Source organism: Neolamprologus multifasciatus, chromosome 14 (assembly GCF_963576455.1).
Source record: "Neolamprologus multifasciatus chromosome 14, fNeoMul1.2, whole genome shotgun sequence".
In the NCBI taxonomy this organism is placed as follows: Eukaryota; Metazoa; Chordata; class Actinopteri; order Cichliformes; family Cichlidae; genus Neolamprologus; species Neolamprologus multifasciatus.
In genome coordinates, this window is record NC_140452.1 from 9277183 (window position 1) to 9304256 (window position 27074).

The 27074-nt window shown below is 41.3% G+C and overlaps 1 protein-coding gene across 1 annotated transcript in view; it reads right to left on the reverse strand.

The window, feature by feature from the left end:
• The window catches only part of dph1 (diphthamide biosynthesis 1), a 76690-nt gene that overhangs the window by 9319 nt on the left and 40297 nt on the right, over positions 1 to 27074 (reverse strand). The window contains exons 4-11 of the mRNA XM_085131677.1: positions 26177 to 26298; positions 22545 to 22699; positions 20979 to 21100; positions 17176 to 17244; positions 16327 to 16483; positions 13484 to 13584; positions 2675 to 2753; positions 202 to 336 (exon numbers count right to left, since the gene is read on the reverse strand). Coding sequence (XP_084987803.1) covers positions 202 to 336; positions 2675 to 2753; positions 13484 to 13584; positions 16327 to 16483; positions 17176 to 17244; positions 20979 to 21100; positions 22545 to 22699; positions 26177 to 26298 — 940 coding nt within the window. The remainder of the gene's footprint in view (positions 1 to 201; positions 337 to 2674; positions 2754 to 13483; positions 13585 to 16326; positions 16484 to 17175; positions 17245 to 20978; positions 21101 to 22544; positions 22700 to 26176; positions 26299 to 27074) is intronic.

Below are 27074 nucleotides of genomic sequence, written 5' to 3' on the forward strand. Positions count from 1 at the left end.
GAACATCAAGGTCAAGGTCATAGCCACGCCTTACAAAGAGATGTTGAGATACATGTCCTGTTGTCACTGTGCCACTGGGTGTCAGTGTGGTGACATTCTGATAAAGACCATCAAGCATGAGTTGAACAGTGTGTAATCACTTTTTATCAGCGCTCCCCACCCGTCACTCATTCTTTTTTTTTATCTCCCAGCTCTATTCACCTGGGTCTGTCTACGAGCAGGCCGCACAGGTTGGTTGTCAGGGTGGTTAGGTCCCCACGGACCCAGGCTCTGATTGGAGTAGAAGTCCATGGGGTAGACTTCCTTCCAGCCTACCTCTTGTAAAGCAACAGCTGCCTGAAAGATACCAAGAAATACAGATGGCGAGACAGTGACAAATCAGAACCAAATCAAAAAAGGACAAGAAACGATGAGCCAAAGGTGCAATAATTGCACCCTCCAAGGTGTTATGGTACATGATTCCGCTGATTTTCACTGTCACCTAGTACTGTATCTGCAGTTTTCAGCGTTTTGGACAAACAAGCGGCAGGAAACCAAAGAGTGATGAGAAGACACAACAGACTGACTATACTGACAAGACAGGTGTCATAATAATAAGCTTGGATAACACGCAGAGTTGTCATGTTATCCCTATGCAGCTGCACTGAACGCTACAACAGCTGTTAGAGAGGAACAACAACAGTGGCATGACAGAGCTGTGACTTAAGTGAAGACTGCTCCATATGGAAGAGAAATGCCTGTGAATACTGATTCCGAATGAAAGAAAAAGCATACATCAGAAGCGTTCTGAATGAAAGAACAAATCATTTGACTGTTCATTTATTCATTTATCCGAGTACTCGTTCATCTTTCAAGCTGTTTAGATGCCAAGACCTAACTTCAGCTTTGAACTATTTGGAAGAATTCCGATGATGTATGGAATTACGATGAGAAAACAAGTCATAGAAATTTTATAAAACTCCAAATACACCCGTTAGAGAATTTAGTTCAAAGGAGACATGAAAAATTCAGCCTCAAAGTGATGAAATCTTTCTTCTAGTGCGACATAATTCATCACTGTTGCGCAGCTTGTGACTGTCGTTCGTTAGTATAGCGCGCACCCAAACCGACAAGACAGTGTTCTGTTCTCTTACTCAAAGGCTGACGTTTCCTGAATAAAACCAGAAGTAAAAACACTGTTTTTCTTTAAAAGAAAGTACTGGAAACTTAATAAAGCTTCTTCCTCTTTTAAGATCTAATTGCATCCTAGTTATGTTAACCTGTTGTAAAAAAAAAATCTCGTAAATATATGTTTTTCAGGCAAAATAACTTTCTTCATATCCAGATTTTAAAACACAATCTATCAGAAAATAAAAATACTACAGCATAACCATCCCTTCCTTTCTCCAGGCAGCCTTCTACCAGAGTCTCCTCCTCTCGTCTACCCCTTATTCAATCAGTCTCTCACTTTTCCCCACTGGTCTCGTTCTCTCCCCTCTCACACCAACTGCCTCTCTCTGTGGAAGCTAGCTTCTCTTGCTAATCCCTGCTCTGACAGGAGAGCCAAGTGTGTCTTATTGACTATAAATATAACATGAGACGCACTGAAAATAAATCTCCTTGCTCACTTCACCCTCCCATCTCGTTCCTCTTCATCTTCCTCCTAAATGCCACAGTGAAAAGCATAGCGCACCGAGACGTGTAACACTCATAGGTATGAGATGCGGGTGAATTAAGACTTATCACAAGCGCAGCACCAAATTATTTAAATGCACAAACATCGTTGCCAAATAGTGGCGGGGAGAGCAAAGCAAACTGTAGCACAAAGGGCTTAAGAAAACAGATTGCTGCTTTCCTCATTACAGCAGGGCGAATTTCCGTCTTCGCACGCGCCGTTATAGACCTCAGTCAAAAACAATGCAAAATAACCATTGCTTCTTCTTCTAAGGTGAATGCTATCATTATTCTTAATGGCCCCATTCTGAAATGTAAGTGCTTTCACGTTGTGTGCGGCGCACAAAGATGTGTAGTCTGAACATAACAGCAACCATTTCAAATCACAATCCAATATTCAAGACAGCAATTCCCCTTGCAGCCATTTCAGTATTCAAATCAGTGGCATACATCTGAGGAAAAAAAAATTTGTTGAGCGAATTAATAGTTGACTTCAAGTGCTAACCAGTGAGGTCACATAAAAGCATAATGTGACATAACTGCCAAGCTCATCACAAAACAAGCCTGCTTTTTTTTTTGCTACAACAGCTGCAGACAAACAAACACATGCTTTGAAATGGATCTTTATGGGATGCTGTCCGATCCATTTCTCTCCCTTTAGAAAAACAAGCTGAAAGGGGTGGGGAGTGTCTATATGGTTCTGCAGCCAGCAGGGGGGGCTAGTCTGCTACTGATGGTGTTTTATATGCGTGTGCTGGTGTGCTTTATGGCAGGGAGAGGAAGAGGGAGGAAGAACTAGACATAATTCTTCATCTCCAGCACAAGCAAGGCCTTGATGAGTCTTATACAACTTGAAAAATCACTTAACAATGTATCTTTCTGCTTCTGCACTTTGATGAAGGCTTCAACACGACATCAGTCAAGTTATGTGCAGACAGGAAGGTCTGTGTGTGTGAAATGTGTGACACTTGTATGAAAAGCGATTAGCGGCTTGTTGAGAGGCTGTAAGGTTGATGCTTACCTCATATGGAGAGAGAAGGGGCTTGGAGAAGGCAGTGCCCCAGTCGATAGAAAGGCGTGGACAAGCGATCTGAACCCACCTGTAAGGAGTAGGTGCAAATTTTAGCTCAAACGTACAGCTCAGAATCAGTGCAAATGCGAGTGTAACAGTTAAGCAATAATGTTGAGAGACTAATATCCTATTAGACAGGCAGAGCACATCTACAACTGCACACTGCATGTGGGTACGTGATGCAGTGGGTTAGTGCGAGGAGCCTCCCTCCACCTGACCTCCAGCATCTGTTGGAGAGATCTGTCCTGATTTGCAACAGTTCTAAAGACAGCCATGCTACACCATCTGAATGCATAGTCAGAGGGAGGCTGAAAAGACAGGGATGAAGGTTTCATGTGGTCTAGTGGTACAGACTGGTTGCAAGAGGGAAAAACGGAGAGGAAAAAAAAATACAGCAAAAGATGCAAACAGGGGTGAAAAGAAATGCTGTGAAAGAAAAGACGAAGAGGTTAGGTGAGTGTGAATAAAAAAGCCGCACCAGCCGGTCTCCACGGAGGTAGCCTACATTGCTCGCAGACAGGGTGGCGGAGGGATGGGGTGGGGTGGGCGTAGGTTTAGTGGTGAAGCGGCTGTGTATTAAAGAGATGGGGAGGGGGGTGGGAAAAAAAAGAGAGAAGGACACAGATACAGAGCGATAGGGAGAATGAGCAATGAAGATGAAAAACCGGAGGGGGGGTTGAAGAGGCGCAGGCAAGAAGCGAAGACAGAAGTGAGGCAGAAGAGAGGAAGAAGACAGGCAGGGAGGAACGTGTTTACTCTGGAAAATGCATGGGAGTAGGATGAGGAGGGTGTGTGGAAGTAAACAGCTGCAGGGAAAACTGAACAATGGGAAAATGGAGACGGAAAGTGGCTGGGGCTACGGAGGGTTAGCTTTCACAGATCAATGCTATTCACAGCTCCGTCTCTACTGAGGAAGCATAACATTCCCTGTCCCTAATCCTTATGATGAAGATCCATCAGAATGATTGATAAATACAAAATGAACTGCAGTGTATATAAAGACTAATGCTAGGTAAACGTCAATAAGGACACACCAGTTTGAGATTTAGTTTGCGAGTGCTTGACTACTTTCAAATATATGGTACTGCGTCAAATTACCTTTCTGTCTTTCCCTCATTTTCCAACTTTCACACAGTTTCTCAGCTGCAGAATTGATTGCACCGCTGACGCTCACTCCACTCTGCTTTCTGTCACAGAAATATTCCACCCCCTCTGGGCAAATGCATGGCATTCTCTCATTTTCAACTAACACTTAAAAAAAAAAGAAGGAAAAAAAAGGCTCCCCCCAAAGAGTGAATTCTGATTCATCCTCCTAATTTGAGAGCCAGCTGAGTCAGAGACATTCCAACCAAGCACCAATCTCCTCAGTCCTAAGTTGGCCAAGTTTAGATGGAGATTGGAATCTGAAATGTTACCTTTAGGTCTATCAGTCGCTATTCATAACCAGAGCCTCTAAACAGACAAACACTGCACGTGCATCAAAGCGGCCTTAGTGCAGGAAAACAGTGGGGAAAAGGGCTAAATATAGGAGAAAAACCAACAGTTTGTATATGTGTGTTTTTATATGCAACATGTTTTTGAATGTGCAAATTTGCAGTGCAAGATTAAAAAAAGAACACTGGAAGTGATAAAAAAGAGGGAGGGTGATTAATAAGCAAAGAATAAATCCTCAGGGCTAACTCTGAGAGTAGAGAGGGAAGCAAGACAAAAAGCATGAAAAGGGAAGGAAGAAAGGATTCGTCCTTCATAGGGAGAAGATAGCTGATTGGCACATGAACTGAGGCGGGACTTAAAAGTGTTAGCAATGAGATTTTCTGAATGTTGCAGTGTGATAAGATGCATAGTGCCACTGTATTGTTCCTTAAAAGCAGTGGAAACAGTATTTGTAGCCGCTATCTTTGAAATCCTTTTAGCAAGTGTGGAAGAGAACTGGTATCATCATGACGTACAGTAAAACAAAAAGATTTTAAAAAACAGGAGAGGTACACAGACACTGGAAGAGGTGGGCTGTTGTCTCATTTGAGCCTTGTTTCACAATTTGCTCGCAAACCAAGAAATAAAAAAACAAACAAACAGTGGAAGAGACTGTGGGCGGGGTGTGGTTTGTAGCTCAGCTGCACGGGAGGGGTGGAGCAGTGGGTTTAAGGTGTGGTGTCAGGGGAGGCTGACCTAAAACGCTGTTTTCCATCACCTGGTCATGCCTTCCCTATTTTAGTAGGATGCAGGGACCTGACAAGAGAGCTGTGTGCTGTAAGGGGACAAGGCAGCGCGAAAGTTGTGCAAGAAAAAGAAATATGGCAAATAAAAGCACCCATGCTGTGTGGCTTGGGTACCTCATGCCACAATGAGGCAAAAACCCAGTCCGGTGAACGATGATGGACCAGCGTCTGGCGCAGCCATTGGAGGGGCTGGCCCATATGGTGGTGAAGCTAGCTGCCATGCATATGGAGCAGGCGACGGTGCACTGGAAACAGTTTGACCAGTTGCAGCACCTGGCCGAGCACTGGACCAGAGTGTTGGAGGATCTGGTACCACAGTGGCCAGCAAGGTACATTTGGCAGCGCTGAGCCTCCCCACAACGGTGAAGGTCAGCTACCAGTGTGTTCGCCAGACGATACTGGATTGGCTGGAGCTCGCACCGGAAGCCATTGCTGCCATTTTCAGGGAGACCTGATGAGGCTAGCAGATCTGCCCTCGCCAGGTGGCTGCAGCTTGGCTCAACCAAAGGAGAGGCATCGCTGCTGGATATGATCATGCTCAAGCATTTCATGAAGAGTGGACACAGTGGACACAGCAGAGTGGGTCCGCTACCACCGACCAGTCGGCCTGGTGCGGTGACGCATGTGGAGGACCACCTGTCTGGCCAGCTGAGAGGATTGGTGGGGCAGCTGCAACCAGCAGTGAGTAGTTGGCTGGTCCCGGCTCCATGGAGGCAGCTGTGGAATGCATCACCATCGAGGCCCGCCACCAGCATCATCTACCCTTCACACCTGTCTGTCTCTTTGCAGGTCCCACCGGCTAAAGACGGCACACCTCACTCACCGGGAGCTGCATGAGGATCAGGGAAGGACTGCTGGAAGTGTTCCGTGTCGCCGACCCTCCAACACACTCCCTCGGCCAGGCTATGGTGGACTGAGGCTACATACAGAACCTGGTCAACCAAACCCTAGTTTGGCCCAGGGCTTTGCTGGAGGCAAAGTGGGTGGAGGTTAGGTGTTTGCATGGGGACATGCACAAATATGCCATAGAGCCACTTCAAATAGCAGGGCAAAACACGGAGTAAATGCTGGAGTTAGCTCGCGACTGTTGCATCCCTTAATTCTGGGGACAGGTTGACCTGGGGTTTAATAACCTTTTGGCATAGCATGTGAGGATGCTTTTAAGGCCTTTAGCAGAGTATAATGTCTTTGACCAAGTGATAAAAACTGATGATTACATGGGGCACCCTGAAGCAGCGCTGACCTACCCGCATTTTGTATTGATTAAGCATAGGCTTTATCGAGTTAGTCATGACACCCTCACGGAAGAGGAACACACCCAGTTGTTGGTGCCTAAAAGTCACCGGGAAATTACTTTCCAGGAGGAAAGTGCTTTGAGTCTTTCATACCACACAGACTTTTGTGGACAGTTGTTTAGTCAGCTTCTCTCAAAATGATCTGTCTGCTCTGAAAAACATGATGCTTTCATCACAACACAACATATAAAGTTTAGAGGAGCAGCATACAAGTGATGTATAAAGGTAAAACTGCCTGACATTTAAATCTGGATATGCTATGTGAGCTCCAGCCTGAGTTCACTGCATTACCCACTGTGGCCTATTACACCCCAGCCTCCCTGCACCTGTGGGCTCTGCTTCAATTACACTCACAAACTTGACCTGCCAAGAGCAAGAACAATTAACCTTTCAGAACTCCAAGGAGAGAACAATTTCTTCCGCTTTGATTGCAAACTAGCTAATTGAATTAAAATAAACAATTTCTTTTTTTGTGGAGCCCCCCCTCCCAGACCCCAAAAATATTCGAACAGACATAAAAGGCTGAAATGTAGCGGATGGCATTTGCTGTCTGGCTGAGATAAGTGTGTGTGTGTGCTGTGCAGATGTCTGCACAACAGTTTAAAACCTGCTTGGGGACAGCCTAATTACACTCTTAAGAGCATATGTTAATGGTGCCTCTCACTTTATATGAGTGAGTATGTGTGTGTCTAATGACAAAGAAAGCCTGAGGGTGGGATCTGTACAGTGTACTATGTTGGTTAGTGCTGAGCAGGAGTGAGTCTTTTACCGCCTCACCATCTATCTTTCAATTTCCCTCGCTTTCACTTGGTGAATTGTATTGTCTATAATTGTCTCACAAACTATTTGGAGGAGCAAGGTGAAAAAATACTAGAGGTGAACAAATTATCATCAGAAGAATTCTACTTAAAGTTGTCACCCCCAATGAATATTTATCACCAGTAATATGGACAATGTTGGTAGCAAGTCATCTTCAAATGTCAAATTTTTTAGGCTTGTTAAGGAACTATTTTATGATTACAGACAAAGCCACATTATTAAAAATGAAGGAAATGGCTCTAAATAGCCTACAATCCTGCATCAGTCCAGTTTTTGTTCTTTTGCACTTGCTGAAATGCATCTGCAGCAACAAGTGTCCATAAAAAGCCTCCTAGTACAGCGGTCCAATCCCCGGCCCATGGAAACCATCACGCCTAAAACCCTCCACGACTACCAACCAGGTGAACTCCAGCTTCTACCAGAAATGAGTCTGACTTATTATTGGTGAATAAATGTCAGCAAACCATGCTGATGTGACAGGGTGTACAGGGAAGGAATAGCCCATAACGACCGGCCCAATAGTAACTTGAACTATTTAACCAAACATGAACTTTTTTTCAAAACAAGATTCTCGGATACCTTTTATGACCAGCACAGAAACTCAGGTTTTGTGTTGGCTCCAGCACTCTGAAATGATAAACAGCCCTAGTCTTCAATAGTACAAAGGCAGACTACTCCTGCACTATTTTCTGATGTATATACACTCCATGGACTGCTTATTAGGTGCACCTAGATAAAACTATTACAAACCAATAAAACACCATAGCAATAAATCATCACCCTGTAGGTTAATAATATTCTGGTTTTGTCTCTAGTTCCAGACCTGCTGTAGTATGGCGCTAATTCAACTTCATGGTCACTTTGGGTAATAACATGAATTTGTCATCTATTTAAAACAGTTTTTTTTTAATAATTAAAAGAAAATAAAATCTAGGGTTTACTGATGGGATAAAAAATTTGTGTAAAACCATACAATAAATTCCTACCTGAGGTACATGTGCAGATTGGGCTTTCGTTTTAATGTTAGTGAAACAGATCTTGCTGGAAACCTTTTTGTCTGTAATGAGGGTTTGTTTTGGTTCAGTGAATCGTGCCTGAATTACATAATGTTTGAGTTGTACTCATACGTCAGTCTGAAGACAAGAGCCAAAAAAACAAATAAAAAAATAATATTTTTACCGTGATCGCTCGCTTTCCAAACACAGCCCCCTCAACTACCTCTGCATCTCTCTCTCTCTCTCCCCAACTCTCTCTCAGACCTTCTGTCCCTTTCTCACCCACTCCTCCCTCACACATCACACCTCTCATTACTCCACACTGAGAGGCCAATCTGAGGGAGTGTGAGTGCTGTGCCTGTGCGAATGTGATTGGCGCTGCTGCACATCAGTGTTTCACTAACCCCTTATCCATCCTCAACTCTGCTCTTCTGGTTGGAAGTCAGATAAATCAGACAAACTGAACCTTGGAGCCAGAGTACTTGATATTTCATTGAATAAAACGTGAGGAGTCCATGTCTAAAAGACACCTGTAAGTTGCTGGACTGGGTTACAGTGCTACACAGCAGAGAATATTTCAGGACCTGCCACTACACATATCAAGATGTGAAAGTCAAGATCTTAGTGTATGAGACAATGAGAATGTCTTTATCAAGTTGCTTCAGGTTTCTTGCTTCAGAAGTAAAATTCTTACATAAACAGAAGTAAAACCTAAAGAAAAAACCCCAAATCTTCATCAAGGGCAAGGTTGACGTACTTTCTACTTTAACTTTACTGCAAAACAGACTGAAAGTATGCACTTCAATGTATGATTTGTGTATAAACATCCCTTTTCAATGCACTTTGTGCCAAAGCTGAAGTTTTATGACTCGTTCAAGTTCATTACATTGGACTGTTTGCTTTTATGCCATATGCAAAATCATGAACTCTTCCCAGGACTTGAATGCCAATTTTGTGTATAAAGCTATAAACTCTGTTTGTCAACTCCCTGTTATAGCACCCACTTGCAAATTATGCTGACTACCCAATTAAGTGTGCAGTGATGCTTACAGAATACATTTCAAATGCTGTTGATTGCAAATTTTAGGTGACTACTAGCTGCTGAACACTAGATTTCTGGCAGGGTCCTTGATGTGAAAGATAAATTACCCAGCCTTTATATCAGAGAGACACAGCAGTGATAAAGAATTGGCAAATGAAGAACACAAAGAGCCAAATGAGGAGTTTTAGGGATGTGTGTAGGTTAATTAATTTTTGGATTTAATGTTGCTGTATGCCATAGCACACGAACAAGGAAGAACAGAGCACAAAACAGAAGGAAAAACAGTGCAAGAGAATATGAGAAATCATTTTGCTTCATCTGCTTTGGCTCAGCATTTCTAACTAAATAAAAGAACGCTTTAATTAGGGCATGCGTTAGTGCATGTGTAAATAAGTCCATATTTATATTTGTTGCAACGCATATTCAGGAATTTGGGTTTAAAGGGCAGAGTTTCAGATTTAATTTGAGAAGTTTACCCACAACACCACAGTGAGAAATTAATGGCTGTTTCATACAGACTCCCCTAATTTCAGGGACTCAATATACCAATGAATAAGCTTGAATGCTTATTTTTCATACTGCGTTTCTAGAGTGGTATGCATTCAATTCAATTCAATTCAATTCAATTTTATTTATATAGTGCCAAATCACAACAAATGTCGCCTCAAGGCGCTTCATAGATACAGAGAAAAGCCCAACAATCATATGACCCCCTATGAGCAAGCACTTTGGCGACAGTGGGAAGGAAAAACTCCCTTTTAACAGGAAGAAACCTCCGGCAGAACCAGGCTCAGGGAGGGGCGGCCATCTGCTGCGACCGGTTGGGGTGAGAGAAGGAAGACAGGATAAAGACATGCTGTGGAAGAGAGACAGAGATTAATAACAGATACGATTCAATACAGAGAGGTCTGTTAACACATAGTGAGTGAGAAAGGTGACTGGAAAGGAAAAACTCAATGCATCATGGGAATCCCCCAGCAGCCTACATGTATTGCAGCATAACTAAGGGAGGATTCAGGGTCACCTGGTCCAGCCCTAACTATATGCTTTAGCAAAAAGGAAAGTTTTAAGCCTAATCTTAAAAGTAGAGATAGTGTCTGTCTCCCGAATCCAAACTGGAAGCTGGTTCCACAGAAGAGGGGCCTGAAAACTGAAGGCTCTCCCTCCCATTCTACTTTTAAATACTCTAGGAACAACAAGTAGGCCTGCAGAGCGGGAGCGAAGTGCTCTAATAGGGTGATATGGTACTACAAGGTCATTAAGATAAGATGGGGCCTGATTATTTAAGACCTTGTATGTGAGGAGCAGGATTTTGAATTCAATTCTGGATTTAACAGGAAGCCAATGAAGGGAAGCCAAAACAGGAGAAATATGCTCTCTCTTTCTAGTCCCTGTCAGTACTCTTGCTGCAGCATTTTGGATTAGCTGAAGGCTTTTCAGTGAGTTTTTTGGACATCCTGATAATAATGAATTGCAGTAGTCCAGCCTGGAAGTAATAAATGCATGAACTAGTTTTTCAGCGTCACTCTGAGACAGGATATTTCTAATTTTAGAGATGTTGCGCAAATGGAAGAACGCAGTCTTACATATTTGTTTAATATGTGCGTTGAAGGACATATCCTGGTCAAAAATGACTCCAAGGTTCCTCACAGTGTTACTGGAGGCCAAGGTAATGCCATCCAGAGTAAGAATCTGGTTAGATACCATATTTCTAAGCTTTTCAGCGCCGAGTACAATGACCTCAGTTTTATCTGAGTTAAGAAGCAGAAAGTTAGTGGCCATCCAAGTCTTTATGTCTTTAAGACATTCCTGCAGTTTAACTAATTGGTGTGTGTTATCTGGCTTCATGGACAGATAGAGCTGGGTGTCATCTGCATAGCAGTGAAAATGTATGCTATGTCTTCTAATGATGCTGCCTAGGGGAAGCATGTATAATGTAAACAGAATTGGTCCTAGCACTGAACCCTGTGGAACTCCACAATTAACCTCAGTGTGTGAAGAGGACTCTCCATTTACATGCACAAATTGGAGTCTATTAGATAGATATGATACAAACCACTGCAGTGCAATACCTGTAATACCTACAGCATGTTCTAATCGCTCTAATAGGATATTATGGTCAACAGTATCGAATGCTGCACTAAGGTCAAGAAGGACAAGCACAGAGATGAGTCCACTGTCAGAGGCCATAAGAAGATCATTTGTAACCTTCACTAAAGCTGTTTCTGTGCTGTGATGAGCTCTGAAACCTGACTGAAACTCTTCAAATAAACCATTCCTCTGCAGATGATCTGTTAGCTGTTTGACAACTACTCTTTCAAGGATTTTTGATATGAAAGGAAGGTTGGAGATTGGCCTATAATTAGCTAAGACTGCTGGGTCTAGAGATGGCTTTTTGAGTAAAGGTTTAACTGCAGCCACCTTGAAGGCCTGTGGTACATAGCCGATTATTAGAGATAGGTTGATCATATATAAGATTGAAGAATTAATCAATGGCAGGACTTCTTTAAGCAGTTTTGTAGGAATGGGGTCTAAAAGACACGTTGATGGTTTGGAGGAAGTAATTATTGAAGTTAACTCAGAAAGATCGATTGGAAAAAAAGAGTCTAACTTAACATCAATGGAACTAAGAGTAGCTGTAGATAATATTACATCTGTGGGATGATTATTGGTAATTTTTTCTCTAATGATAAAAATTTTATTTGTGAAGAAGTTCATGAAGTCATCACTAGTTAACGTTAAAGGGATGGTTGGCTCAAAAGAGCTCTGACTTTTTGTCAGCCTGGCTACAGTGCTGAAGAGAAACCTGGGGTTGTTCTTATTTTCTTCAATCAGTGATGAGTAGTAAGCTGTTCTGGCTTTGCGGAGGGCTTTCTTATAAAGCAACAAACTATTTCTCCAGGCTAAATGATGATCCTCTAAATTTGTGACACGCCATTTCCTCTCCAGATTACGAGTCATCTGCTTTAGGGTACGTGTTTGAGAATTATACCACGGGGTCAGGTACTTCTGATTAGAGACCTTAGTTTTCACTGGAGCTACAGTATCCAGAGTCGTACGTAGTGAGGAGGTGAAATTATCAACAAGATAATCGACCTCTGTTGGGGTAGCGTTCAGATAGCTGCTCTGCTCTGTGTTGGTACAGGGCATTGACGATGATAACAGTGGCTGGATTATATTCTTAAACTTAGTTACAGCGCTTTCAGAAAGACATCTACTTTGATAAAGTCCACTCTCCACTGCTGCGTAATCAATTATTGTAAATGTAAATGTTATCAAGAAATGATCAGACAGGAGAGGGTTTTCAGGAAACACTGTTAAATGTTCAGTTTCTATGCCATATGTTAAAACAAGATCTAGAGTGTGATTAAAGTGGTGGGTGGGTTCTTTTACATTTTGAGAGAAACCAATTGAGTCTAACAACAGATTAAATGCCATGTTGAGGCTGTCATTTTTAGCATCTACATGGATGTTAAAATCACCCACAATAATTATTTTATCTGAGCTCAGAACTAAATTAGATATAAAGTCTGAGAAATCAGACAGAAACTCTGTGTAAGGCCCAGGTGGACGATAGATGATAACAAGTAAGACTGGTTTCTGAGTTTCACAGCTGGGGTGGACAATGTTAAGCATCAGGCTTTCAAATGAATTAACAGTCTGTCTTGGTCTTTCATTAATTAATAGACTGGTGTGAAAAATTGCTGCCACACCGCCCCCTCGACCTGTGCTTCGAGATTTCTGGTAGTTAGAATGACTCAGGGGTGTTGATTCATTTAAACTAACATAATCATCCTGCTGCAACCAGGTTTCTGTAAGGCAGAGTAAATCAATTTGTTGATCAATTATTAAGTCATGTACTAACAGAGACTTGGAGGAGAGAGACCTAATATTTAATAATCCACATTTCACTGTTTTACTCTTTGGTTCAGATGTGGATACTGTATTGTTCTTTCTTTGTAAATGTTTAAGTTGTTTGTTGCTGGTTTTTAGTTTGTTTTTTGTCTTTTTGGAAGCAGACACAGTCTCTATGGAGATGGGTTTTTGGGGGGGGTAGCAGGAGGAGAGAAGCTGCAGAGAGGCGTGTAAGACTGCAACTCTGCTTCCTGGTCCCAACTCTGGATAGTCATGTTTTGAGGGGTTTAATAAATTTGTCGATATTTCTAGAAATGAGAGCTGCTCCATCCAAAGTGGGATGGATGCCATCTCTCCTAACAAGACCAGGTTTCCTCCAGAAGGTTTGCCAATTCCCTTGATCATATGTATGTCTTCAATATGTCTGGGCAAAAAAAATAATTATTTCTTTTAAAATGTGACAGTGTCAAACAAACCATCAAATGAATAACATTTTGAAAAAAAAAACTGTGTGTATGCATTATAATACTCACGCATCTACATCTGGTATCAGAGCCAGTTTGCTGGGAAAGATCTCCGAGAGAAGCACTCGAGTGAAGGACTTGCCCAGGGACTGGAGCTTTGACTCCAGGTGCTGGAAGAAAAAGAAATGAAAACATTTTGCCTTCTAGACATAAAATAGGCTGTGAAACTCAGCCACATGTAATAAGGTATAGGTCACATGATTCATGGCATTAACATGTGCTGATACAAAAACTCCACTCCAGAGGTTTTGCGCTTTCACAGTTTCAGCTTGACTAGACTTTTTCATCTGGACATCAAGCTTTGAACTATCGCATCTCCGCCTATTTATTTTTTCTGCTAATGCACATTTACACATTGGAAACAACATCTTACACTCCCTCCAGTATAATGTGATTCTTCCCTTCAATCTCTTTCCAATTAGCTCTGGCCTCAACACCTCAACAGGGAAGCTTACAGATTAGACCCCCAAACCAACTGGCTATGTTCAGAGCTAAGTGCCTAGTGTACTATTCCAGCCTCTATACAGACAATCAATCTCTTCATCCTTTTGCCATGTGTCCAGGCACACTGTAAAGATAATTCTTTATTGGGCACTTACAACTGAAATCCCATTCTCGCAGTCTCCTAGAGCTTAAAGCTGTAGGAGAGGGCAGGAATCTAGATTGAGCATTTGTGCCTCAGATTGGCTCATTTAAATGTTTTGTACACTGTATGCATTCCTGTGGTGGATTAACTAACTCATCTGTCAATCTAATATTTTATGGTCACTATAAAAAAAAGACCATATGATCCCGCTCCTTTGATTAGTAATATAATTAATTACCATCCCCAAATTTAGTGTTTTCAGGCAGAGTATTATATCGTCAGACATGGAAGTGTTGAATCTCGCAATCACTTCAGGCTTGGCAGTAAACTGTTAGATCGAGTGCTGAACAGTCTGATGAAACCTACACAATTACATCACCAGCAAAGCTGCAGTTCTAATGTGCCTGGTTTCTCTCCACTCTTTAAGTCCACCTGAAGAGTCTGTCCATAGATTTGACAGAACAAAATTTTAAAACAACAAAACAAATAAATAAATCAGCCCAGCTACAACTCGGAACACACTTTACTTGGTGAGGTATTGTACACAATAGTTTTGAGCTTTTTCTGCATGGAAAGTTTCCAACACAGTTAGCAACTGAATCATCAGTGTCCCCCACACCCATCTGGTAAAATTCACTTTGGCAATTCTGGAAAAAGGCAGTCCAGCCAGAAGTTATAAAAAATTATACCATTATAAAGACATTTTTCACAACAGAAAACTGACAGACAAGCGAGACAAAGACAGTGTGACTGGCGAGTAGCGGTCTCACATGTGGCTATCATTCCTCAGGGTCGGTGAATAAGGCCTGATGGGCACAAGCCCAGTCACCAGACCTTATAAAACATGTCATTAAATGAAACTGTTTAGCCAAATCAAGGAACTTGGTTCTTTTTCTCACTCTGTCTTTTTAGTTGTGGGTAGCGGACTGAGGCATTACTTGGGAATCCAAACGGCAGACAAACCAGAAGATATCCCATAAATCCTTCTTTGATGTAAAATGTGACTGTTATCCGCTGTCCTTGGGAGTATCTTGCAACATTTAGATCACTGTGCTCTTATCAGATAGTTCTGCCCCCTTACTTGAGAGGTTATCTGACACTACACTTCCTAATCTTAAAAGATCTCTGGTGAGTTTGTATTCAAATCCCTTTTTTAAATCTACCCCCGAATGCAACACAAAGATTAAACTTTTCACTCTAGTTGACATTTATACATCAGTGCTAACATAATCTCTTGAGTCTGGATTTTTGCGAACAAGTCAAGTCTGTGGATGTACACTCGCTGAGGAAGTATTAAACCATTTACATCTAGCATTTAGATGGAGGCTCCAGTTTTTCATACAGCAATCCATACAGCACTGAATTATTACTGATTCAATTATGATTTAATTAGTAATAAGTGAAATTCAAAACAGTAGGGAAAAGAAGGGGAAACAAAACAAAGAAAAAGGAACAAACAGGAGAAAAACAAACTGGCAATTGAAGAGAGGGCAAAACAGGAGGACCAGCTTCAAGTTAAGAGTGACTAGAGACCTTCACGCATGCTAATACATAATATCTTGTACTTGCACAGACTGAGCTTCTCACTTAAGAGTCTGCACCAAATATACCAGCCTTTGACTGTGTACACTTACTATACTATTTATGAATTCTCATGCCAATAGTTCTAAGCAAGGTTTGTCTTACCTACAAAGTGTGATGAGAGCATTAAACAGTTACCGATAGATAATTTAAAATCATTTATGTATAAAAATACCCCACATTTCACTGAATTATTACAATTAACCAGTTGAATACTGCTTAGAAATGCTTGCTGAACAAGAACGTGAGCTGCATTTCTAAGTGGCTGAATTTTCCAGAGTTAATTTATGCAAATAATGTGATGGGACTGTGCTGCAAAAGCTTTCACCGAGGAAAAGTATAGACTGTTCTTTATGCTTTGAGATGTTTATTTGTAGTTGTTTATTTCATGTTCGTATTGTGGAAGCAATAACAGAAAACGCTCAAAATCATACATCACTAGTAACACTCAAACACAGTCATGCTTGAAGCCCGCAGCGAGATCAAGGATAAGATTTTCTATGGCTGTTTGGCTGCATCATCCAAAATTTGAAATAACAAGCTCCCAGTGTGACGACTTCTTGTCTTATTACTACTTCATGTCACCAAATCACTTGTCAAAAAAACTCGCGCTAAGAAATATTACAAGCCGTTGCACAAGTGGCCTCGGGACATGTAGAGTGTTGAAATGAGGATGCAAACTCACCTCCAGGACTTTAGGGCTGCCCTGTCGGCCAAGCGTGCCCAAGATCAGTCCCCATCTCTGGGCCAGTCGAGCCTTGTCAATAGCCTGGAGCCTTATAGCGCGCATGGCTTCGTGGTCGTAGTATTCCCTGGAGAACACCTTACTGTAGGGGTCGTATCTACAAGCATAGCCAGGCAGAAAAAGGCTGAAAATCACAGATGTGAACAGGACGTGTCGATACTTTTGAAAGAATGAACCTGATTACACATATTACAATCCGTTGTTCTGGCATCAATCTCAAGGACAGAAATGCACCAAAAAAAGAAGAAGAAGAAAAATCCAATCACAAAAAGTCATCAAATACAACAGGAGTCAGTGTATCTGAGGGAAAATAGATGTATTTTTGAGCATCTAATCTCCTTTTCTCTGGTACAAGGGGTACACTTGAGATTAGAATCTTGTTTATGAGAGAGACCTGTGATCTGTGCAGCAGTGCATATGTCTATAACAACACAATTTCACTTTGCATGCAAGCAAGCCTTATCAAAACAGAACTTGAGCTTCACATAATGTTATCATGCCACTGCGATAAGGTGAATAATCAGGACTGCAAGCAGTTTTTAAATTTAAACAGCACTAAAAAGCATCATACGATTCTGAGCCTAGAACATAATTTGAGGATCCAAAAAAGTGATTATGAATGTTGATCGCTTCCATACTTAAAAAAATGTTTTACTCTTTTCATTGCAATTATTACAAAAAGTTTATTTGACATCATTTGCTCCCAAATGATCAAACTAACACTAGTTCTATAATAAACACTATTTTGTATCATATAAAGAGAGATATACATGAAATATGTGACAATACCTGTAGGCAGGAATGTCTGGGTTTGCAATCATGATTGATTCCAGATGAAATCTTCCATCTCCAAGATAACTGTAGAAAGATACCAATCAATTCAATGTTTGAGGTGAATGAAACGAGAGGAAAAATAAAGTGTGCAAAGAAAATTCCCTGAAGATAATTAAAATTCATTGTGCAGCCATAAGAAATGCTGACCTATTCTCTTATTCTCTCCATCAGCGTTTTCTCTCTGGTTTTTTTTTTAACATTGTCTTTTAATTTATGTCTGCAGCCTCTTAACAGAAGACCAAAGTGTTTTCGGGCAGAAGCCTTACGGCTTGGGTGGAGGGTCTGCCCACTTCTGCTGTTTGGGAATGTGACCTCAACGAGCGGAGCACGCTGTTTACAGAGAATACAAGCTTTTCCAATTAACCCAGGGTCTGGTGCTGGGGATTTTCCAGAGCGCAAGCAGACGTGGAGTTCACAAACCGCAAACACTGAGTGACATGGAGGTGTCTAAAAATGCAAGGTCTCTTACATAAATGCCCCTTGGGGTCAGGCTGAGAACAATCCTGTTGTTAGTGTGAGGGGGACTCAGGTCAGTACCCCTACTTATTACTTAGCAGGGGTCTCAAAAGGCCTACTGTGCCAGGACGTGCAATTAAACCCACTAATTGGTCAGTGTTTAGAGTGGCTCAAAGCAGGCTGTGGGTGGTTTGCCATACAGGCTACCAAGAGACACGACTAGCCGAGGCTCTATTTGTTAGCAAGTGCATGATTGTGTGTAAGCACGTTTGTCTCTGTTTGCATCTGTGTAATAACACTGAACACAAAATGAACTCAAGGAGAGCCTCTGTTGCACTGCCTCTCTTTGCTTAGAAACATCCAAGGCCCTTGTATAATTATGTTCCCAACAATAAGCCTGCTGCATTTCAGTCACGGTTGTCCTCAGCACTCTGCGGCTCTAAAAGGTTGGTGTGCTTTAACTCTCCCTATGACCACAGTCCTATCTATATTCTTTATTTTTCAAAAATGCTCTCACTAGAATGGCAGAATGCTGTGTGTCTGTGCGTTACGCAACTGCCTATTTTCACATTCACATCTTTATATTGTTCTATTATGAGTGAGAGCTAGAGGTGGCAGATCGAAATGGGCGAATGGCCATTTCAATACACTTTAAAAATACTTTTCATTATGGAAATGACAGAGACTAAGACCTTTTAGAGCTTCAGAATCACCCTTAAAGACTAATGCATCACTATTCATTCTCCATATTGCTCAAGCGGGTCAAAACTTTGATAAAATGCAATTACAGCTTGAGCACACACCACTTTTTGCGGGAACTATCTCATTTCGAATTCATATAGGATGACTTGATATTAAATATTCATTTATTGCTATAATACAGGTGCTGAACAAAACCATGCACTGTAAAAAAGAAATCATATTAAGAGCAGATCTGCTCTGCTTTCGTTAGTGACAGTGAACAATCAAAGTGCCATTACTCGAATAATTCGTTAAAGTAAAAGGAGACTGATCAGCAGAGGGAAACCATTTCGCTGTAGCTGTTCTTCTGATATAGCTGTCACATCAAAATAAAATGTTTCAGCTATATATTTTTAGACTGAAATTTAACTGTAGGGGATGGTGCTACCAGTGAGGTTAAAGTCCTCATCATTGCTCATGTGTAGGGATGGGTATCGTTTAGGTTTTATCCGATACCGGTGCCAAACCGGTACTTTTGAAACGGTGCCGGTGCTTAAACGGTGCTCAAACCGGTGCTTAAAGAATGGAGAACACAAAATTGGTCCAAAAACCTCATGTTCAGCTGTTTTTTTGTAAAAAAGGTAACAATGTTAGCCTTTTCTGCAGCTATGGGGCAAATATGGTATCACTCTTGGCTGGAAGCAGAGCTTAATCAATGGAAAAAACACAAACTTTGTCCAAAAACCTCTCATGTTTAGCTGTTTCCCACTTTTTCTTTGGTCATTTTAGCCTTTTTGGCCAGGGTGAAGGGAGTATCTGCCATCAAACAAGAAGACAGCCGCATGTAACTACGATGGTGTTTGCTAGTTCACCTTACATGCATTAATGTAATAACGTGGTTAGCCTACTCAACGTAAATTACACACGAACAACATTAAGCTACTCACGCAAAGAAGAACGGCTGCTGCTACGGCTCATCATCCGTCATCATTTCTGCTACACTGGCAGGGCTACGGCTACACCCGCAGTAGATGTGCACGGTGTGAGGTCTCGCAGCAAGCTATCAAATACGGCGCATTTCTCGGCTTTAAAAAAAAAAACGCTATGCGTTGCCAGGTGTTTCATTGGATTTGAGGAGTTACCTCCTTTGCACAGTATCACAGTATCAGCTTAAAGCACTTGTTGCAGGCTGCTTAGTTTGCATATTTTGCTGTGAAGTACAGCCAGACTTTTGACCGCTTTGCCTTGGGCGTTTTTAATCTGTAGCTCTGCTCTAAAAGAACGTACGTACCTGGACCCGCCTACTATCCTCAGAAACGTAAAATGATTGGCTAGAATCTAAAGTGTATCACAGCTCAGGAAAAAAAAAAAGCACCAAAAAAAAAAAGCACCAAAATAAAGCACCGAAATGTGCGCTGCTTTTCGGTCTGGTTACTACCGTTTATGTCAGAACCGGTGCCATGATACCGGTACCCATCCCTACTCATGTGTTCACTGTAACACGTGTGGATTAAATGAGAAAGAGAGCAACATACATCCCTCAGGTAGGCTAATCGATTTTCTCTCCCAGCACACCTCTGCACAAGCCAGCTGACACATCAAAGACAATGCACATTGGATTAGAAGGTGAAACACACTCTGACCCTTCCACAGCTTTCACGCATACAAAGAGACACACTGAAACAGACACACAGTACACATCATTTTTGTATCCACTTATGCATATAGCAAAGCCCGTCCTTGTGCAGCTGTTATGCACTGGGAGATTTTAATCGCATGGACAAACATTAGATGTGTGCAGATCAGACATATGGGACTGTGCACCTAGGCATAATTATATCAAGGGAACATCATCTCACTGTGCACTACAAAGCATAAGATTTATCTACTGCAGACCAGCACCAGATGTATAGACACACAGGAGCTGCGGAGGTGTTGTTTGTTAGTTGGACCTGTTACTTTGCCAAGCGTTTTCCTCCCTGCAGCACAGGCAAAATAAGCATCACTTTGACACATCGCACATGAACGGTGTTTTTGTGAAAATACACAGGAAGTAGTCTTTTAGGGTACATGCAGCTCCTGACTGGATGCATCATCTTTTTTTTCTGATTAAGAAGAAATAAATGGGGAAAATAAGAAATTAAAACAGGCAATCAGACAAGCTGAAACAAATTTACAGACAAACTAATATATCAAGGAAACCTGTCAATCCTTACTATGGAAACATATAGTAGCTGTTATATTTTGCTAAAGCGTTTCCTTAAATCTAAACTATAAAACATGTGAATATATGTCCTCTTGAAACAAGCCAAAGGTGTCTGAATACATACAATTCAAGCTATTCACGGTGGCCATTTCTGGCTGCTTATAGCTCACAGATATGGCTGTTTATCACAGCCAGCTCGGTCTGGTGTGACAGGCATTATGGCATACAGATTATTACTCATGCCACATGGGTGGGCATGGCAATAGCAGGCTTTACTATGGAAGGAAAGGAGAGAGAAGACAATGGCTGGATGAGTCAATGCTGGATCTCTGCAGCTATCTAATCTGTGCTAACTAAAAAAAAGGAACTGGGCAGACACTGTAAGGTGGGAGACAGGAGGAATACGATTTCTTACACAATGGCATTGACATGGCGCTCCAAGCGAGGGGAGGTGCAGCCTAAAATTTCTCCCGGTGACAGAGGGCGACACTGTGGGACAAGCACATCATACTCTTGCTTGAGGGCTGCACTCACAGCCTAGAATATGGAGGAAAGAGAAGGGATTATATTCTCTGTGCACATATTTAATCAGGTTCTTCACTTTTGATGGTTCATTTTTACATTTTTAATAACGGAAAGATAACAAGAGATGCATCGAATATGAATGTGGCTGAGTCTGAACCTACAGAAAACATAAAGACCAAACATTTTTCTTCATCTTCCATCAGACTCTGTGCTGTAGGACATTTAAGTAAAACAAAACAATAGATATTACATTAAAGCCAAGTCTGCCTTTTAATGGGTTTTGAAGTTTATGCAAAGACCTGCACTTTAATGTAGTGTCCATTGTTTTATTTTAAATTGAACATGCTAAAGATATGAACCAGAGGAATAAAAACGCGCAACTGTCTGTGGTCTCGATTCAATGTATGCAAAAGGGAAAAACAGAATTAAAAGTCAGAAGATAGGGGATTACCCACTATTACCACTGGTGCAAATATATAGAATATTATAATAATATAATATTTTTAAAAGACTGAAAATGTCAACTTCAAGTGATACTGAAAGGCTCATGAATGATTTTCTGCCAGAAGTGTAACTCTTAAAACACAACTGGTGTTTAAATCCTCATGCTTCTGCAAAGCACCAAAAAAGAGTGCTTTAATTTTTAGGAAAACAAACTAGTTCATGTGTACTCATTTAGATGAAAAGAGAAAATGAGTGAACAATTATTATAAGAAAAAAAAAAAGGAAAAAGTGTGTGTGTTCTGAACAAACGATTTAAGGCTAATTTAAGGCAGTCCACAGGGAATACGGGTGAACTTCTCCCGCCCGTACTGTGTGACCCCAACAAGCCTACACACATAAGACACGAGTGAGATTGGAGCAAGCATGCATACAAAACATGGAGACTTATGCAGACATATACACATAGGCGGACTCAAACATCCCATCATATAATGTGACCTGTTAGGGTAGAGCTTGATTTAAAAATAGTGGTGGTTGCATTAGTAAAGGTCCAAAGTGGTGCTGGTTCAACACAGCATATGAAAGCAGCAAAATGCATTATAGAAAAGGGAGGCAGCCAGCCTGAAAGAAGGCTGCTCGAGCTTAATACTATAGCTGCTGCCACTGCTTATATAAAGAGCACTACTGAGCACGATGCTGAACCGAGCGGCCTTCCGAGTTCATTGCACCTTTCAAATCCAAAATAACTGCTGCCGGATTTGTCAAACCCACACTTGAACTGAGCTTTAAGAGCGGCGTGTGAGCTTGTTCATAAAAGCCAGGAACTGCAAAAAAAGTATACGGTACAAATGCAGAGATGTGTGAGTGTGTGTATTCCTGTACTATACAGAAAAATATACTCTTTATGTAATACGGAAAATACAAGTGACAATAACTGTGTGCGTCAGCTCTCTCCGACGCGAGAATCACACACAAATGCACACAAAGTCTGACAGAACCGGCGCTTAATCACCTGCAGCGCCGCCACAAACTGAATAGTGCTGACGAGTGCAAGAGACTGTCCAGGAGAGAAGTTGAACTTGATTGTGTCCAGGAAGTGTGCATTGTCCATCTGGATGTCCACAAACACATACAGCATCTTGATACCTGCTGTCGAGTCTATGGGGACTGCAGCAAGACAAAGACAAAAGAAAGACAGATGAATACTTCAGTCCTGCTTCTTTAGACTGCTGTATATGGAACATCAAAACATAAACATATATACACATAGCAATACAGCTACACAGATAGACCGTATGTGAGCATACTGCAAATATAAAGATCATACGGTACGCACCTATGTGACATAACTGAATCATAGAGAGTGAGAGTCTAGCACGTGCAGGAACTGATGCAAAGACCTCAATTATTTAGGGAAGGAGAAGGACACACGCGATTACTATTAATGCCATTAATTTCACAGACCATTTATTACGCGCCCGGGCCTGGGAGACGTAGCTACAGACATGCTGAGTTAGATGCTGAATAAAGCAGGGGAGAGTCCAAGAAACAAGGGGGGAAAGGGTACAGATAAGAACGAAGAATTATTGTTTGTGTTGATCATTATAATCGGTCTTCCTCTCGTGCTACAGTTAATTTGCAGATCAGAAGCGAGGGGACTTTTTTTGTTACAATTAAGCAAATGGCCCATTATGGTTGAAATGCTTTATGAACAAGTGCAGCTCACTTGATGGCCTAGATTAAAGCAACACTGAGAGAGAGAGAGCGATATGGGAGCAAGGCTCAACAATGTGCAGATAATAGGGAGTGAATAAAGAGGGGATAGTGGGAAAACATAAGAGCTGTCTTAACAAAGGACCGAAGGCAGCTGTGATGGAAATGGGAGAAGAATGAAACATTCCCATGAAAGTAGGCTGGAAAATAGAGAAATTTAATTTGGGAGTGTGGGCAGATGATTTTATAATAAACTGTATAAAGAGCAAATGCTTTGGAATGGGAGGCACGAGTGGAAAAAGTAACAGGATACCGAGTGTGTGTGTGTTATGGGTATTTAGTTTGAGTGTGAAGGGTAGGTTGTCAATTAACTGGGAACAGAGGTGATGAATGGGCTCACATTTCAGCTCCGAGTAAAGGAGAACAGATGGATAGATATTTAAAACAGTGGGGTTTGCTGCAGGCCACACGCTGAGTGAGAAACCAAATAGTTAAATACATCATGGGGGGAGATAGGTAAAAATCTAGACTCAGACCAACAACCGTCTGTTGCTTGTTTATAGACACTCCCAAAACATAAAAGGGCAGAGGAAAGTGACATCGATCTGTGTTCACATTAGCATGGTAGCCTGAGAGCACTTAGGTGCTGCAATCAGAGACACAGTCAATGAGACAGACACGACTCACTTGCACCATCACTGGTTTTATCCTTTTCATGGCAATAAGCTCACTTAGCACAGCTGCTTATTAATGCCCATGAACACAAACACAAATGCACACTCAAATTGAACAAAAGGGTGGACATAGTGCTATACTGGCTTGGTTACAAATGGTCGGTTAAAAATCAATATGTAAAAACAAAATATATTCTGATATTGTACCTCTGTATAATTCATGAACAATAAGCCAATCATTTGGCATATTGAAAATGTGGTCCTAAAATAATCTGTATTATCTATGTGGGGAAATGTGATAGCATTTAACTTGGATTGGAGAATGGCTTTAGCATTTATATAATGAAATAAGAGATGCTTGCTATACTATTATGGTTTAATAAGATATGACATTTATTTGACCCAAAAGTTGGTGAATTACATTGTTAAAGTAGCCAAAACATAAAAAGCAACCTAGCTTGATAAAATAAGTAACTGAGAATGGCACAAAATACACAAAGGAGCTCAATTTAACAAGAAAACGGATGTGAGTGAAGAGGGCAATATATAAAAATAGAAATGTAATACAATATGGTACTGTGGTGTTGTAGAGGGCAGTCAAGGTTATATGTTTATTAAATTTATTATCTAAAGCTATTCACCATAGCCACAATCATCTGAAGACTTCTCTATTACCTGATGGCGCAATCCAAACAGTGTATTGATTCACAATGAATTCAAACATTAACAGCAGGACATGAGAGGATTCTCACTTAAAGTTAATGTCATAATCTGATACTGCTGACAACATTTCAACTGCTCAAAACAATCAATACAGTTGTATATAATAAAAATCCCACAGCAAGTGTCTACAGATGAGAACTGTTACCTGGGCTGTTATAAAAATTATAAAACTGTTATCCAGTACCACACAAATACGACTAGCTACTCTAAAATCGGTGCCACGGCCATGTTCTGAAATGACTTTAATAGTGAGGATCTACTCATGATGTTTAAGGAAGACCAGTAAAACTTTCCTGGCATTATCGGAGGGGAGCTTCTATCTCCTGACAGTTTTCCTTCCTGGAGTTCAATTTTGGATTCTATATTTTGATTCCAGTATGTTCCCCAGTTTATCTCAGGCTGTTCTGTTCCAACTACTATGGTATTCAGGTTAAACATCAACAAAAAAGTCCCCGAACTCATATCTGCAAGCAATGTTTGAACACGGTTTTATGATGTTGCCCATATTGTCCGGTTCAAACTGGAGGTGCTTTATGATGAGACAATATGAGACGACACCACTACTCTCAAAAGCAGATACTGCAGAGGAAATGAAAGGGAAATGAATGAATGCGGGAGAGAGACTTCCTCTGTGAGTCAGTCAAAACACCGTGTCTTTCATCTCCCACAGGTGGCTGACATCTTGGGGAAACAGTGCAGTGATGTCCTCACGACTGAGAGATGAAGGTCAGGAACGGATGCACGACACCACCATTACATTCGCATACTCTCAGGATCTGCAGTCCATTTGGGTTTGTTTGTTTTTTTAATCTCTTCCATCAATTAATATCTGATCTCCATCCCAACCCGCAAAGACTTTAACGCCTTTATCCTTGCATTTGCTGGGCTGCTCTCAGCATAAACAGCTACACATCTTATCTTTTGTAAACATACATGCCTGCATACATAATTGCTCCATGATAATCGAATTATAAATATGCCAACAGCACATACACAAAGACTAACACAATGAACACAATAAAGCCAAAAGAGAGACAGAGAGCGAAAGAGAGAGTTTTTCAGCAGTATTAAAATTCTGTTGGTCATTTCTGGTATTTGGGATAGGTGAGGTCGTTCTGGCAGAGATATATCAAAACTATTGATTTAACATTTCCTCCCATGTTCTGCGAAAGGCAGACAGTGGGGGCGAGGGTGAAGGTCCTCGAGAACTGCTTGAGGTTTTCAAAGAACGGCTCTAATGCATGTCCTCCATTGATCTGCTGAGTAAATGTGATGCCCAGGCTCCAAACATCTGATATGCTTTCCAAACTAGAGTTGGGAAGAATGCACCAACTAGTAACAGTTTCCATTGATCGATGGCTTTGTCTGTGAGTCTGTCGTTGTTGGTATGTCTATGTTCTGAAGCTTCTTTTTTTTTATGCAACCCACTCTTAGTAAGTGGGTGTCTTCGATGCTAGATCACTTGACATTCTCTACACGAAGGAGTCATGAAGAGAGAAAAAAAAAAATCCAAATAGACAGTAAAGAGACTCACTTAGGCAACTGTGGCCATAGTGCACCATGAAATCAGCTCCCAGGGCTCGAGCAGTGAAGTCGTCCACACAGCAGGCGCCGTACGTCACATCCCCCATCACAAATGTATCTGCATCTGTGAACCTGGAATTTGGGCAGAGGCTCTAATCACTGTTGTTACAGACCATATATGCTGTTGCTTGTTACCATAGCGAATAATACACATAGCATCCAAGGCATGGTGTGATTATGAGCGAGCTGAGTAAGATCAACTCCTATCCACTTGCTGCAGATAGAGTAGACTATATAGCATCTGACAAAGCTACCAGTCAATGACTGACTCACAGTACATCAGGGTGACACACTGCTATTCTTTTGCTCCTTATAACTGGGAGCCAGCAGCCAAAGTACAGTACAAGCTGTCTGATAGTTAAAGCCCTGCCAGATGAGGGTTAATGGGTCATCAGTTAGCCTGGCCACAGACAGAAAGCTACACGAAGAGGAGAAGCACAAAAGGAAATGTATGACTGATACAAATAGATTAGAATTTGCAGGGGTCTTTAACAATCTATTTCCCAGATTTGCTGTGAAGGCTGTGAAATACACAGACCATGTGGGCCCTAATGTTCCACTTTGCAGATGTACAAGGGGAAAATAAACATGGCCTTCTTGAAAGGAACACTAACAAATTACACAGGCATCTGTGGACTCAGTACTGTTAAAAATAATTGCAGATTGTGCTACTGAAAAACAAGTGCCTACACATATCACCCTTTATGGGCAAATAAAATGCTAAGTAAACCCATAAAGACTAAGTAAAATGAATAAAAGCGGGGAATAACAGCAAAAAAGAGCTAATGAACAGAAGCTTGAGGCATTGTAAGGGAGGGAAGATGGGTAGACAAGGGGGTGTTTGTAAA